At 48.2% G+C, this 10,225-nt stretch overlaps 1 protein-coding gene across 1 annotated transcript; it reads right to left on the bottom strand.

Annotated features, from left to right (window-relative positions):
* Positions 1 to 776: 776 nt before the first annotated feature.
* LOC142070327 (uncharacterized) lies at positions 777 to 5,154 on the bottom strand. Its single transcript, XM_075124013.1, has one exon. The coding sequence runs from the start codon at positions 5,109 to 5,111 to the stop codon at positions 3,786 to 3,788; it is 1,326 nt and encodes a 441-aa protein (XP_074980114.1). The 5' UTR covers positions 5,112 to 5,154; the 3' UTR covers positions 777 to 3,785.
* Positions 5,155 to 10,225: the final 5,071 nt, after the last annotated feature.

Genomic DNA, 10,225 nt, shown 5'->3' with positions numbered 1-10,225 from the left:
GACTTCCTGCGGTAGGATAGAGTCATAAATAGAAAGGGAAGGCTAACCACCTTTAAATCCCTCCTGGCCAGAGGAACTGGGATTGTTTACAGAAGAGAAGAATGAGGGGGGATGTCATAGCTGCTTTGAACTAAATGAAGGTGGATCCAAAGAGGACGGATCTAGACTATTCTCAGTGACAGCAGATGACAGGACAAGGAGTAATGGTCAAGTTGCAGTGGGGGAGATTTAGCTTGGATATTAGGAGAAACTTTTTCACTAGGAGGGTGGTGAAACACTGGAATGGGTTACCTTGGGAGGTGGTGGAATCTGCTTCCTTAGAAGTTTTTAAGATCAGGCTTGACAAAGCCCTGGCTGGGATGATTTAGTTGGGGATTGGTCCTCCTCTGTGCAGGGGGTTGGACTAGATACCTCCTGAGGTCCCTTCCAACACCGATATCCTAGGATTCTATGATCATTTGGCCAACAACATGCAGCAAAGCACCCAACTCAGTTGCATGAATGCTCTATAAACCACTCCTCAATTATACAGAGACACCAGCATATCTCCCCAGCTCTCAGCCTTGCACCTCAGAAATGTACCATCTTACACGGCTCACGGCCTTCTCTTGAAAAGTGTAAGCTCATTAATTAGTTCGCCACTTCATCAAAAATAAAGGGGACATGCACCAGCCTTTGTCATGTGAGCAACTTTCCCAAGCACTTTGGACAAACTCAGGAGTAAGTATAAAATAGTAAAATAAGTTTATTAACTACAGAAAGTTAGATTTTAACTGAGTATAAGTATTGGTCACAGAGGTCAAAAGTGTTTACATAACAAATGAAAACAGACTCCCAGTCTAAACTCTAATTTGAATATACTAAGCAAGAATTGGATCAAACAGCTTTTCTCACTCACTGGTTGCTCCAGGCAATGTTGAGATCTTAATACACAGACTGAATTCCCTCTCAGCCTGGGACCAATCTCCGCAGTTCAAATTCTGAGTCTTCCAGACAATCTTCCAGGTGTTGAGATTGGGGAAGAGACAGGCCATGTGGGGGTGTCTTTGACTCTCATACATATTTTTTCTCCAGCTGCTAGGTAGATTCTTGCCGTGATGCTGGGGTTAGTTAGCCCCCAATATGGAGCAGCAGTTTGCCTCCTGCACCTTGTGGTAGGCATGTCACAGCTCCTTCACTTTGACCCCGCATGGCAGTGTGTCCCTGTCATGGCCCCTTTCTATCATGCATCACAAAATCTGCGTGCGCACCTCAGGAGTTACACCGCAGAAAGCTGCTTTCCTGTGCAGAAACTTGCCCGTGTAGACAAGGCCGCAGAGGGCTTCCATAAGAACGCACGACAGGTCATAGACTGGGTCAGACCAATGGTCCGTCAAGCCCAGTGTGCTACCTGAGAGCGACCAGTGCCGGATGCATTGGAGGGAAAGAACAGAACAGGCTTGTTGACCTGCAAGGTGAGGGTCTTTCACCTTTATATTTAACTTCATTGTTGTCAATTCCTACTTATCCTATATCTAACTACCCCTCCTCTGGGGTCTCTGGGCAAATCAGGTGTGAACCACTCCTCTGACACAGACGTGTCCCAATCCAGCTGAACTGAGGCAGAATTTGGGCCAATGTCAGTTTGGAAAAGGCCTGCTTCACCCAGCAGGTTTCTCAAAGTATCCGCTGCTGTGAACCGCATGTCGTCTGGATGTGCGAACTCCAAAGATAGCAAACATGAAAAAAAAAAACGCAAAGCCGGTTCTGAGGTTTCCAGAGCCAGGCCTGAGGGTTAAAGAGCTGTGCTCAAAAGGACAAGGGTCTCAGCAGGTATAAAAAGAACTAGTTGCAAAAACAAAACAAAAATTACATGGAAAAAAAACAACCAAACAACAACCACCCAGAAAAGCTCCTATCACTTGCCCATCACCATTGTAGATCTTGACATCTCCTGCCTAATGTGACATCTTTGCTTTGTGAACAAGAGCCCTGGGGAACTCTCTGGCTCACCTGTGTGGGTGGAAGGGGTCTCACACTACGTGGGAAGGCTGCATCATGAGAAAAACCACCTGTGCTCTACTTTCACACTTTCTAATCTTTCAGAGTAGCAGGAAGCGGAAAAGTGAGACACATGCATTAGACTCAAGAGCAAAACTAAGAGACCAAACCACAGACTCTGGACTCAGCATTCATGTATCCTGCAGTCTGAACTTGGAATCTGTTTCCCTCATTGGCTACCATCATTTAACCAACACGGAAGTGCTTCTTGTCCAGCAAGGCAGCCAGTTTGGGACCCATAGGCATGGCATGGCTCTGAAGGAATCAGCTGTTTCTCTCTGTGCTTCAGGAAACTTGGGATCCAAATGGTAAAAGACAGTTGTTCCCAGTTTCATCATGGCATCCTTTAGAAGTGTGAGCAATTCTAAAAACAGTTTACCTTGGCCACAGGTCACCATAGCGTCCATCTCTGGGGTGAAAATCAACCACCCAAACCTCTCATTTCTACCTGAGTTCTTGTCAAATCTTTGACCTTAGTTGTAGCAATTTTACACGGCTCTGGCGTAGAATTCTTCACCAACCACACAACATACCAGTAGCGATACTGAGGTAGAACTCCCCCAAATATGCCCTTTTGTTTCTTTAATCTGGTGGCACAGATTTAAATAAGGGACTAAATTCAGGTGCGGCTTAGAATCCCTCTAAGACACCAAATGTCAGGTATCTACTCAAAATGGGTGTCTTTCTGCAGCTCTATCACATTCCTCATGGATGTCATTTCCTACACATTTACAGCATCTCCCAGGAGTGAGCTGAACAGAAATGTCACTTCCATTTTTCCCATCTCTACCTAGGAAGGGATTGCATTTCCTAAATAAGAGGCAACATGCACCTGATTAGGAAGGGAAGATCTTCAGGAGCAACCTCCTGCAGGGCATGGGCCACAACTGCTTTGGGAGGCAAATGAATGGGTCTTTTGCTTAGTTCCAAATCATTTACTAGAGAATCCTCTTCCCAGCCCCTTCGGGAAATATTGACCTTACCAATTGAAGAACAGGGGGATAGAGATGGTGATGGAGAATCCCTCTGATTTACCCTATGTTCTTCTGTTGTTACAGAGGGGAAAAGACATTTTTCCCTATCCCTTCCCTATTCCTGCTCTTTGTTATACTTCAATATATTTTAAGGGAGGAAAACGGGAGTAAAAATATCTGCCTTCAGGAAAACCTGAAGCAACAGCGCTCTGATGAACTGTGACAACTGGGAATGAAACAATATGATCCTGGTGGGGGAACTTGATGACTAACAATGGTTTTTAAATGGGGGAACAGTATAACTGTGATGCTCAAGCTTTGTTTAGACTAGGACATGTGATGGAGTTTAGGTCAGGTCAAGGGGGGGAAAGCTAATGCCAACCACTGCACCTCGGCTGCATCTGCACGACAACTGTAATTGTCTTTTAACACCAAGATCACTAACTTGAGCAGCCAACGCCATGTACAGTCCTAGTGGATGTAAGGCACGGGTAGTTTTTGCCTCAGTGTAGCTTGTTGGGAACAAACCTCTCTCCCCCACCTGGAGCTGATGAACATTCCTGGCTGGAGGGACACACGCTCCTTTGATCCAAAAGGAAAGGAGTTGATAGAAAACATCACAGGACTGACCCCAAAGAAGGGTGAGCTGCAAAAGGCAGGAGCAGGCAACTCATCTGGGGGAGCTGAGTAACCACGGTGAAGATGGGGCACAGATCCCTAAGTGGGAATTAGCAAATGTGATTTAAAAGAAAAAAATACCTTTGGCCAGCCCTAGTCAAGGCATTTGTTACAGATCACTCCCATGTGGATTTTCTGATGTCTAATAAGGGTTGAGCGCTGATTGAAGCTTCTCCCACACTCAGAGCACGTGTAGGGCCTCTCTCCTGTGTGGATTCGCTGATGTGTGATAAGGGCTGAGCTTTGATTGAAGTGTTTGCCACACTCATGGCATCCATAAGGTTTCTCACCCGTATGGATTCGCCGATGTATGATAAAGTATGAGCTCCGATTGAAGCGTTTCCCACACTCAGAGCATCCATAAGGCTTCTCACCTGTGTGGATTCTTCTATGTGTGGTCAGTACAGAGCTCCGATTAAAGCTTTTCCCGCACTCAGAGCACATGTAGGGGGTCTCTCCTGTGTGCGTTCTCTGATGTGTGATTAGGGTAGAGCTCTGATTGAAGCTTTTCCCGCACTCAGAGCATGTGTAGGGTGTGTCTCCCGTGTGGATTCGCTGATGTGTGATCAGGTTTGAGCTCCGATTGAAGCTTTTCCCACACTCAGAGCATGTGTAGGGCCTCTCCCCTGTGTGGATTCGCTGATGTGAGAGGAGGGATGAACTGTCAATGAAGTGCTTCCCACACTCAGGGCATCCATAAGGTTTCTCACCCGTGTGGATTTTCCGATGTGTAATAAGGTGTGAGCTGTGCTTGAAGTGTTTCCCACACTCAGGGCATCCGTAAGGTTTCTCACCCGTGTGGATTTTCCGATGTGTAATAAGGTGTGTGCTCTGCTTGAAGTGTTTCCCACACTCAGGGCATCCATAAGGTTTCTCACCCGTGTGGATTTTCCGATGTCTCATAAGGTGTGAGCTCTGCTTGAAGTGTTTCCCACACTCAGGGCATCCATAAGGTTTCTCACCCGTGTGGATTTTCCAATGTGTAATAAGGTGTGAGCTCTGCTTGAAGTGTTTCCCACACTCAGGGCAGCCATAAGGTTTCTCATCTATGTGGATTCTCTTATGTGCAATGAGATGCGAGCTCCGCTTGAAGCATTTCCCACACACACAGCATGCGTAAGGTTTCTCACCCGTGTGGATTCTCTGATGAGTGAGAAGGTCCGAGCTCCCTTTGAAGCTTTCCCCACACTCGAGGCATGTGTAGTATGTTCCTTCCAAGTTCATTCTCTCACGTGTAATAAGGTCTGACTGGCTACCGAAGTTTTCCTCTGGCCTCTGCTGACTCTCACAGGCTTTTGTTTTTTCTGGGCGTGCACAGCTCCCAAAATCATTCCCTTTGGACCTTCCTGACAACATCCCATGGGCTTCCACTCGCTCAGCATCTTCCTGCTGGGGTTCCTCCTCGTTTTCACTCACCATCCCAACACCTGACGGGAGACCGAGAGAATCCAGACGTAAGTCTCTGCCTGCGCCAGAGAGAAAGGAAATCTCAGAGAGAAGAATGGAAAAAGGGATGAAGGAACGAAAACGTGTACAGGACAGATCAAACCTATCAGGAGCTGATTTTCCCTTAAACCTTCCCCAGAGGAGAGAAAGGAAGGGATCAGTTCTGGGTCCGTATCTCAGAAGAAATCTCAGGGGACAGTGAGATTGGGGAGGGACCTGCTGCCAGTTGTCAGTCAGGATAGGTGGGAAACCATGAGTGACCTCTGCCTAACGATTCTACATCTGCAGGGAACAATCCTGAACTTGGAGAGCTCACAAGATCTTTGTAGGGCATCCCAAATGTTTCCTGTATTCACCGACAGTTTTGGGGTTGGTTTAACCAATGCCTCACCTATGCAGGCAGCTCTCGGGAGCACTTTTTTCTTAGAGCGGACGCACGACTCCTCCCCTCGTTCCAGCTGCGAGATCACATCAGTTCTGGAAACTGGAAACCCTGCTCAAGGCAAAGAAAACAAGGGAGGTCAGTGGAATTTGTGGGATACTTGTCACAAAGAATATTCCATGCTTTTAAGCCCAGCTCATTTTTAAGTAGTAACATCCGAAGGCCGGCTTCCTTGGCTCAAAGTGCCAGGAGATGATTATTATAAATCATATTCATTACCTTAGTGCCTAAGGGCCAACTAACAGTGGGTCCTCATTTTGCTAGGAACAGTACAAACCGAGAAGCGTTGATGGCCCGTGCCCTGAAGAAGTTACAATCTAAATAGACAAGGCAGACACAGAATGGGGGAAGGGGTACAACCCACCAGCAGAGTGAACTCCGTGAAGGCAGAGTGGCAGATCTGATCAACACAGGCCTAGGTCTTGAGACTATCGGATTTAATGTTACAACCAGGGCCAGTGTTTTCCGGAAATTGTCGCTAGGACTGCTTTTTTTCCCAAAATTACTCTTTGTTTCTGGAATCACCGTTAATATCCGGAATTGCTGATCAGAGGGTGGGTGGGGCATGCAGGGTCACAATCCCCCAGATTTCTCCCTGGAGACACCTGTCTCCTCCCCAGGGCACAGGCTGGCTGCGGCTGAGACTTGATGCCAATTTCTTCCCTCCTCATACAAGTCTGAGATCGGCAGTGGGACGCCAGGCTCTCTCATCATGCTGCAGAGAGGACGGCACTCACAGCTGCTCGCAGCCGTGTCCACAGCACCTCTCCCCTGCTCATCTCCCCTGCACACAGCTGGTTCATGCCCCGTCTCTCCAGCGCACAACTGGCTCTAGGCTCTCAATGCCCAGTATCTGAGCCCCACCGCCCCCACACAGCCGGCTCCTGTCCCCTCCCCCCAAGGCACTTTCAGGCTTTAAAGGATTAGATATTGCTCACGTTTGTCAATTACTCTCTTTTCATTGCCTGCAAACTCTTGCCCTAATTATGACTGTTATCTGTATATCTAAGCCAGCCCTTGAAAGCATGAATTCTTCACAGACTATGATGCCGAGATGCACCACATGATACCAGGAAGGGCTGCGGGATGGGTTTCCTGTGCAAGCTGGTATCACTACAGGGTGATGAATGCCAGATCTCAAGGCTGGTTATGCAGAGCTCCACCTTTTGAAGCTTTAACCAACGCAGAAAGGGGTAGGGACGGATTTCCCCTCATTCAGGAGACTGAAGACGACAGACTTTTGGGGGATAAACAGCTGAGTTTGAGCTGACTGAGGGGGGTCTTTCTGGGCTACAAACTCACAGGACCTGATAACCACCAAGAGGTAACCCTTTAAGAAAGGTTTTAATACACTTTGGAACCAATCAGGGATTCCCATGAGGACCGCTGAGAAACACGCATTTGGATGCTCTTCTTGTTTTATGAGAACGGGAACAGGAAGGGCAGGGATATCACTGAATGCAGGATCTCAGCACTACTAGATGTCAGGATAGCACCATATTGCAGCCCATTGGAAAACATAATCCCAACTACACATATAAAATGATGGGCTCTAAATGAGCTGTTTCCACTCAACAGAGGGATCTTGGAGTCACTGGGCACAGTTCTCTGAAAACATCAACTCAGTGTCCAACGGCAGTCAAAAAGCAAAGAGAATATTGGGAATCATTCTGAAATGGATAGATAAGAAGACAGAAAATATCATATCGCCTCTATATAAACCCATGGTACACCCACATCTCGAATACTGCATGCAGATGTGGTTGCCCCATCTCAAAAAAAGATATATTGGAATTGGAAAAGGTTCAGAAAAGGGCAACCCAAATGATTACAGGTATGAAACTCTTCTGTACGGGGAAAGATTAAAAAGACCGGGACTATTCAGCTTGGAAAAGAGACAAAGGGGGGATATGAGAGAGGTCTATAAAATCAAAACTGCCGTGGAGAAAGTAAATAAGGACGTGTCATTTACTCCTTCTCATAACACAAGGAATAGGAATCACCCAATCAAATTAATAGGCAGCAGGTTTATAAGAAACAAAAGGAAGTATTTCTTCACACAATGCACAGTCAACCTGGGGAACTCCTTGCCAGAGGACATTGTGAAGGCCAAGATTATAATAGGGTTACAAAAAAAAAACAAACAAAAAACACCATGAGAAATCTATTGAGGACAGGTCCGTGAATGGTTATTAGCCAGGATGGGCAGGGATGGTGTTCCTAACTTCTGTTTGTCATAAGCTGTGAATGGGTGACAGGAGATGAATCACTTCATGATTCCCTGTTCTGTTCATTCCCTCTGGGACACCCGGCGCTGGTCACTGTCGGAAGACAGGACACTGGGCTAGATGGACCTTTGCTCTGTCCCAGTGTGGCCATTCTTAAATACCAGGGAACCTAGTGAGTCCAGTGCAATGGGAGGGAGTAGGAAAATCCCTGGGTGTGGAGAACACTGGGAAATTAGAAACTATCATTCAGAAGCAACAGACTCTAAATAGTCTAGAAAAGCAGAATGTGAAAAATAAGAATCGGGGTCATGTGACTTCAGGAATGAGGGACTCAAAAAACCAAGTCTGCAGAGAAGGTAGATTGTGGCTAGTGCACATGCGGATGAGGGAGCAACTCTCCAGGTCTCAAGGATTTTCACCAGCAACCGAGGCCATTGTCCCATGCACGGGGCAATCCGGAGCAGTGAGGAGTTGTGTCATCTGTAATCCTAGCTGAGTTTCAATGTTCTGCTGCTGGAGCTCCCTTGTCTGGATTCCCCCAGCCACCATTCAAGGTCTGTGTGATCAGTAACCCTGGACCAGCCGCTCTGACCCCAGCAGCCTGCTTCTTACACCCCAAGCACATTCTGGTCTGGGTGGAGAAGGCTCAGGGTTTGAGAGAAGGCCAGGGGTAGGAAGCTTCTGTTCGTTATGCTGGACCTAACCCCTCGTTTTACTTGTGCAAACAGGAGATATTTGACACTGTGCGATTCTGCTCCTGTGCTCTCTTCCCACAGCGTTCAGCAGCAGGGGAGGGTCTCTGGTCGTGTGTGTGTCACGGGCATGCTGGGGTGATGCTGGAACAGGACAGAGCAGAGGTGGCATTGTGGGGGTGGCGTGAACCTCATCTCTTCCGTTCCCCTTCCAAGAACCGAGGGGACAGGAACCCTTACCCAGCGAGATCACAGTCTCATAGGTCTCCTGCATGACGTCTCTGTAGAGGGCTCTCTGAGCGGGGTCCAGCAGAGCCCACTCTTCCCTGGTGAAATACACAGCCACCTCCTCGAAGGTCACCGGCCCCTGAAAGAGCAAGAGCCCCACACTCAGGACCTGCTGCCCCACTCACAGCTCCACTATTCGTGGGGGAGAGGAGCCAATCAAACGGAAACTCTGGGTGGACCACAGCCAACAGAGTCCCACCCCCACCCCGCTCAGAGCACCCAGGAAACACCAGGGTGAGGGGGCGAAGAGACACCCCTCCTCTCTCCCAGCAGATCCATCACACACCTACTAGCCACAGACTGATACAGGAGATGCTGCCCCGAGCATGGTCTAGGGAGAGATCTCTTGTAGGAAGCCCAACACCCTCCTCCTTGTGAAAAGAAAAGGAGGACTTGTGGCACCTTAGAGACTATCCAATTTATTTGAGCATAAGCTTTCGTGAGCTACAGCTCACTTCATCGGATGCAAACTGTGGAAAGTGTAGAAGAGCTTTTTATATACACACAAATCATGAAAAAAATACCTCCTCCCACCCCACTCTCCTGCTGGTAATAGCTTATCTAAAGTGATCACTCTCCTTACAATGTGTATGACAATGAAGGTGGCCCATTTCCAGCACAAATCCAGGGTTTAACAAGAACGTCGGGGGGGTGGGGGGGCAGGAAAAAACAAGGGGAAATAGGTTACCTTGCATAATGACTTAGCCACTCCTAGAGCTGGATATGAAGCAGGGGAATCTCCCCTAAGCCTGACTGGTGGCTTCCCCCTTCCTATTTCAAGGCACCCGCTGGTTAGTTGGGTCAGGCTCCAGGACTACGAGTCTGGTCCTTTTTCCCAGCCCTATCTAGGTAGGTTATTTTCTGTTCACCAGACTGGAGCATTTCCACCTCCGAACCTCATGGGTCTCTTCCTAGAATCTAGGCCACTTATTAAACAACTCCCAGCAGGTCTGCCACCCCCTGGCCTCCTCCCTTTCTCCACCCTGTGCATTTCCTGCCCCGCTCCAACCTCCAAACCAGACGGTGCAAACCTTCCCCTCTCCCGTGTATTTGCTGTCCCTCTCCCTCCTGCAGGAACAGATCAGAACCCCCCCACAATAATCCCCACCTGAGCTGGCTCCTCTGCAGCCATGTCGCTCCCTTGTCCCATGGGAGGACGGGATGAACCGGAAAGAAACATGAGCGTCGTTCTGCAACCTGGCCGGGCAAGAAGGGCTGTTGTGGAAGTTTAGGAACGGGCATTAGTTCATTTCACATCACGCTTCCCCCAGGCTCTTTCCCTGCAGAGCGAGATCTGAGATTCTGCCGTGCTGAGAAAATGCTCAATCTCTTTATTACAGCAGAGACCTGGCCCCTCCTGCCAGGCTCGGCCCACAGACACACTTTTAACCTCCTTTCTCCCTCCCGCATCCCAAAACAAAGTCTCTGAAAGCAATC

Source organism: Caretta caretta, chromosome 28 (assembly GCF_965140235.1).
Source record: "Caretta caretta isolate rCarCar2 chromosome 28, rCarCar1.hap1, whole genome shotgun sequence".
Taxonomy (NCBI): Eukaryota; Metazoa; Chordata; order Testudines; family Cheloniidae; genus Caretta; species Caretta caretta.
This window is presented reverse-complemented; position numbering and strand designations above follow the sequence as displayed.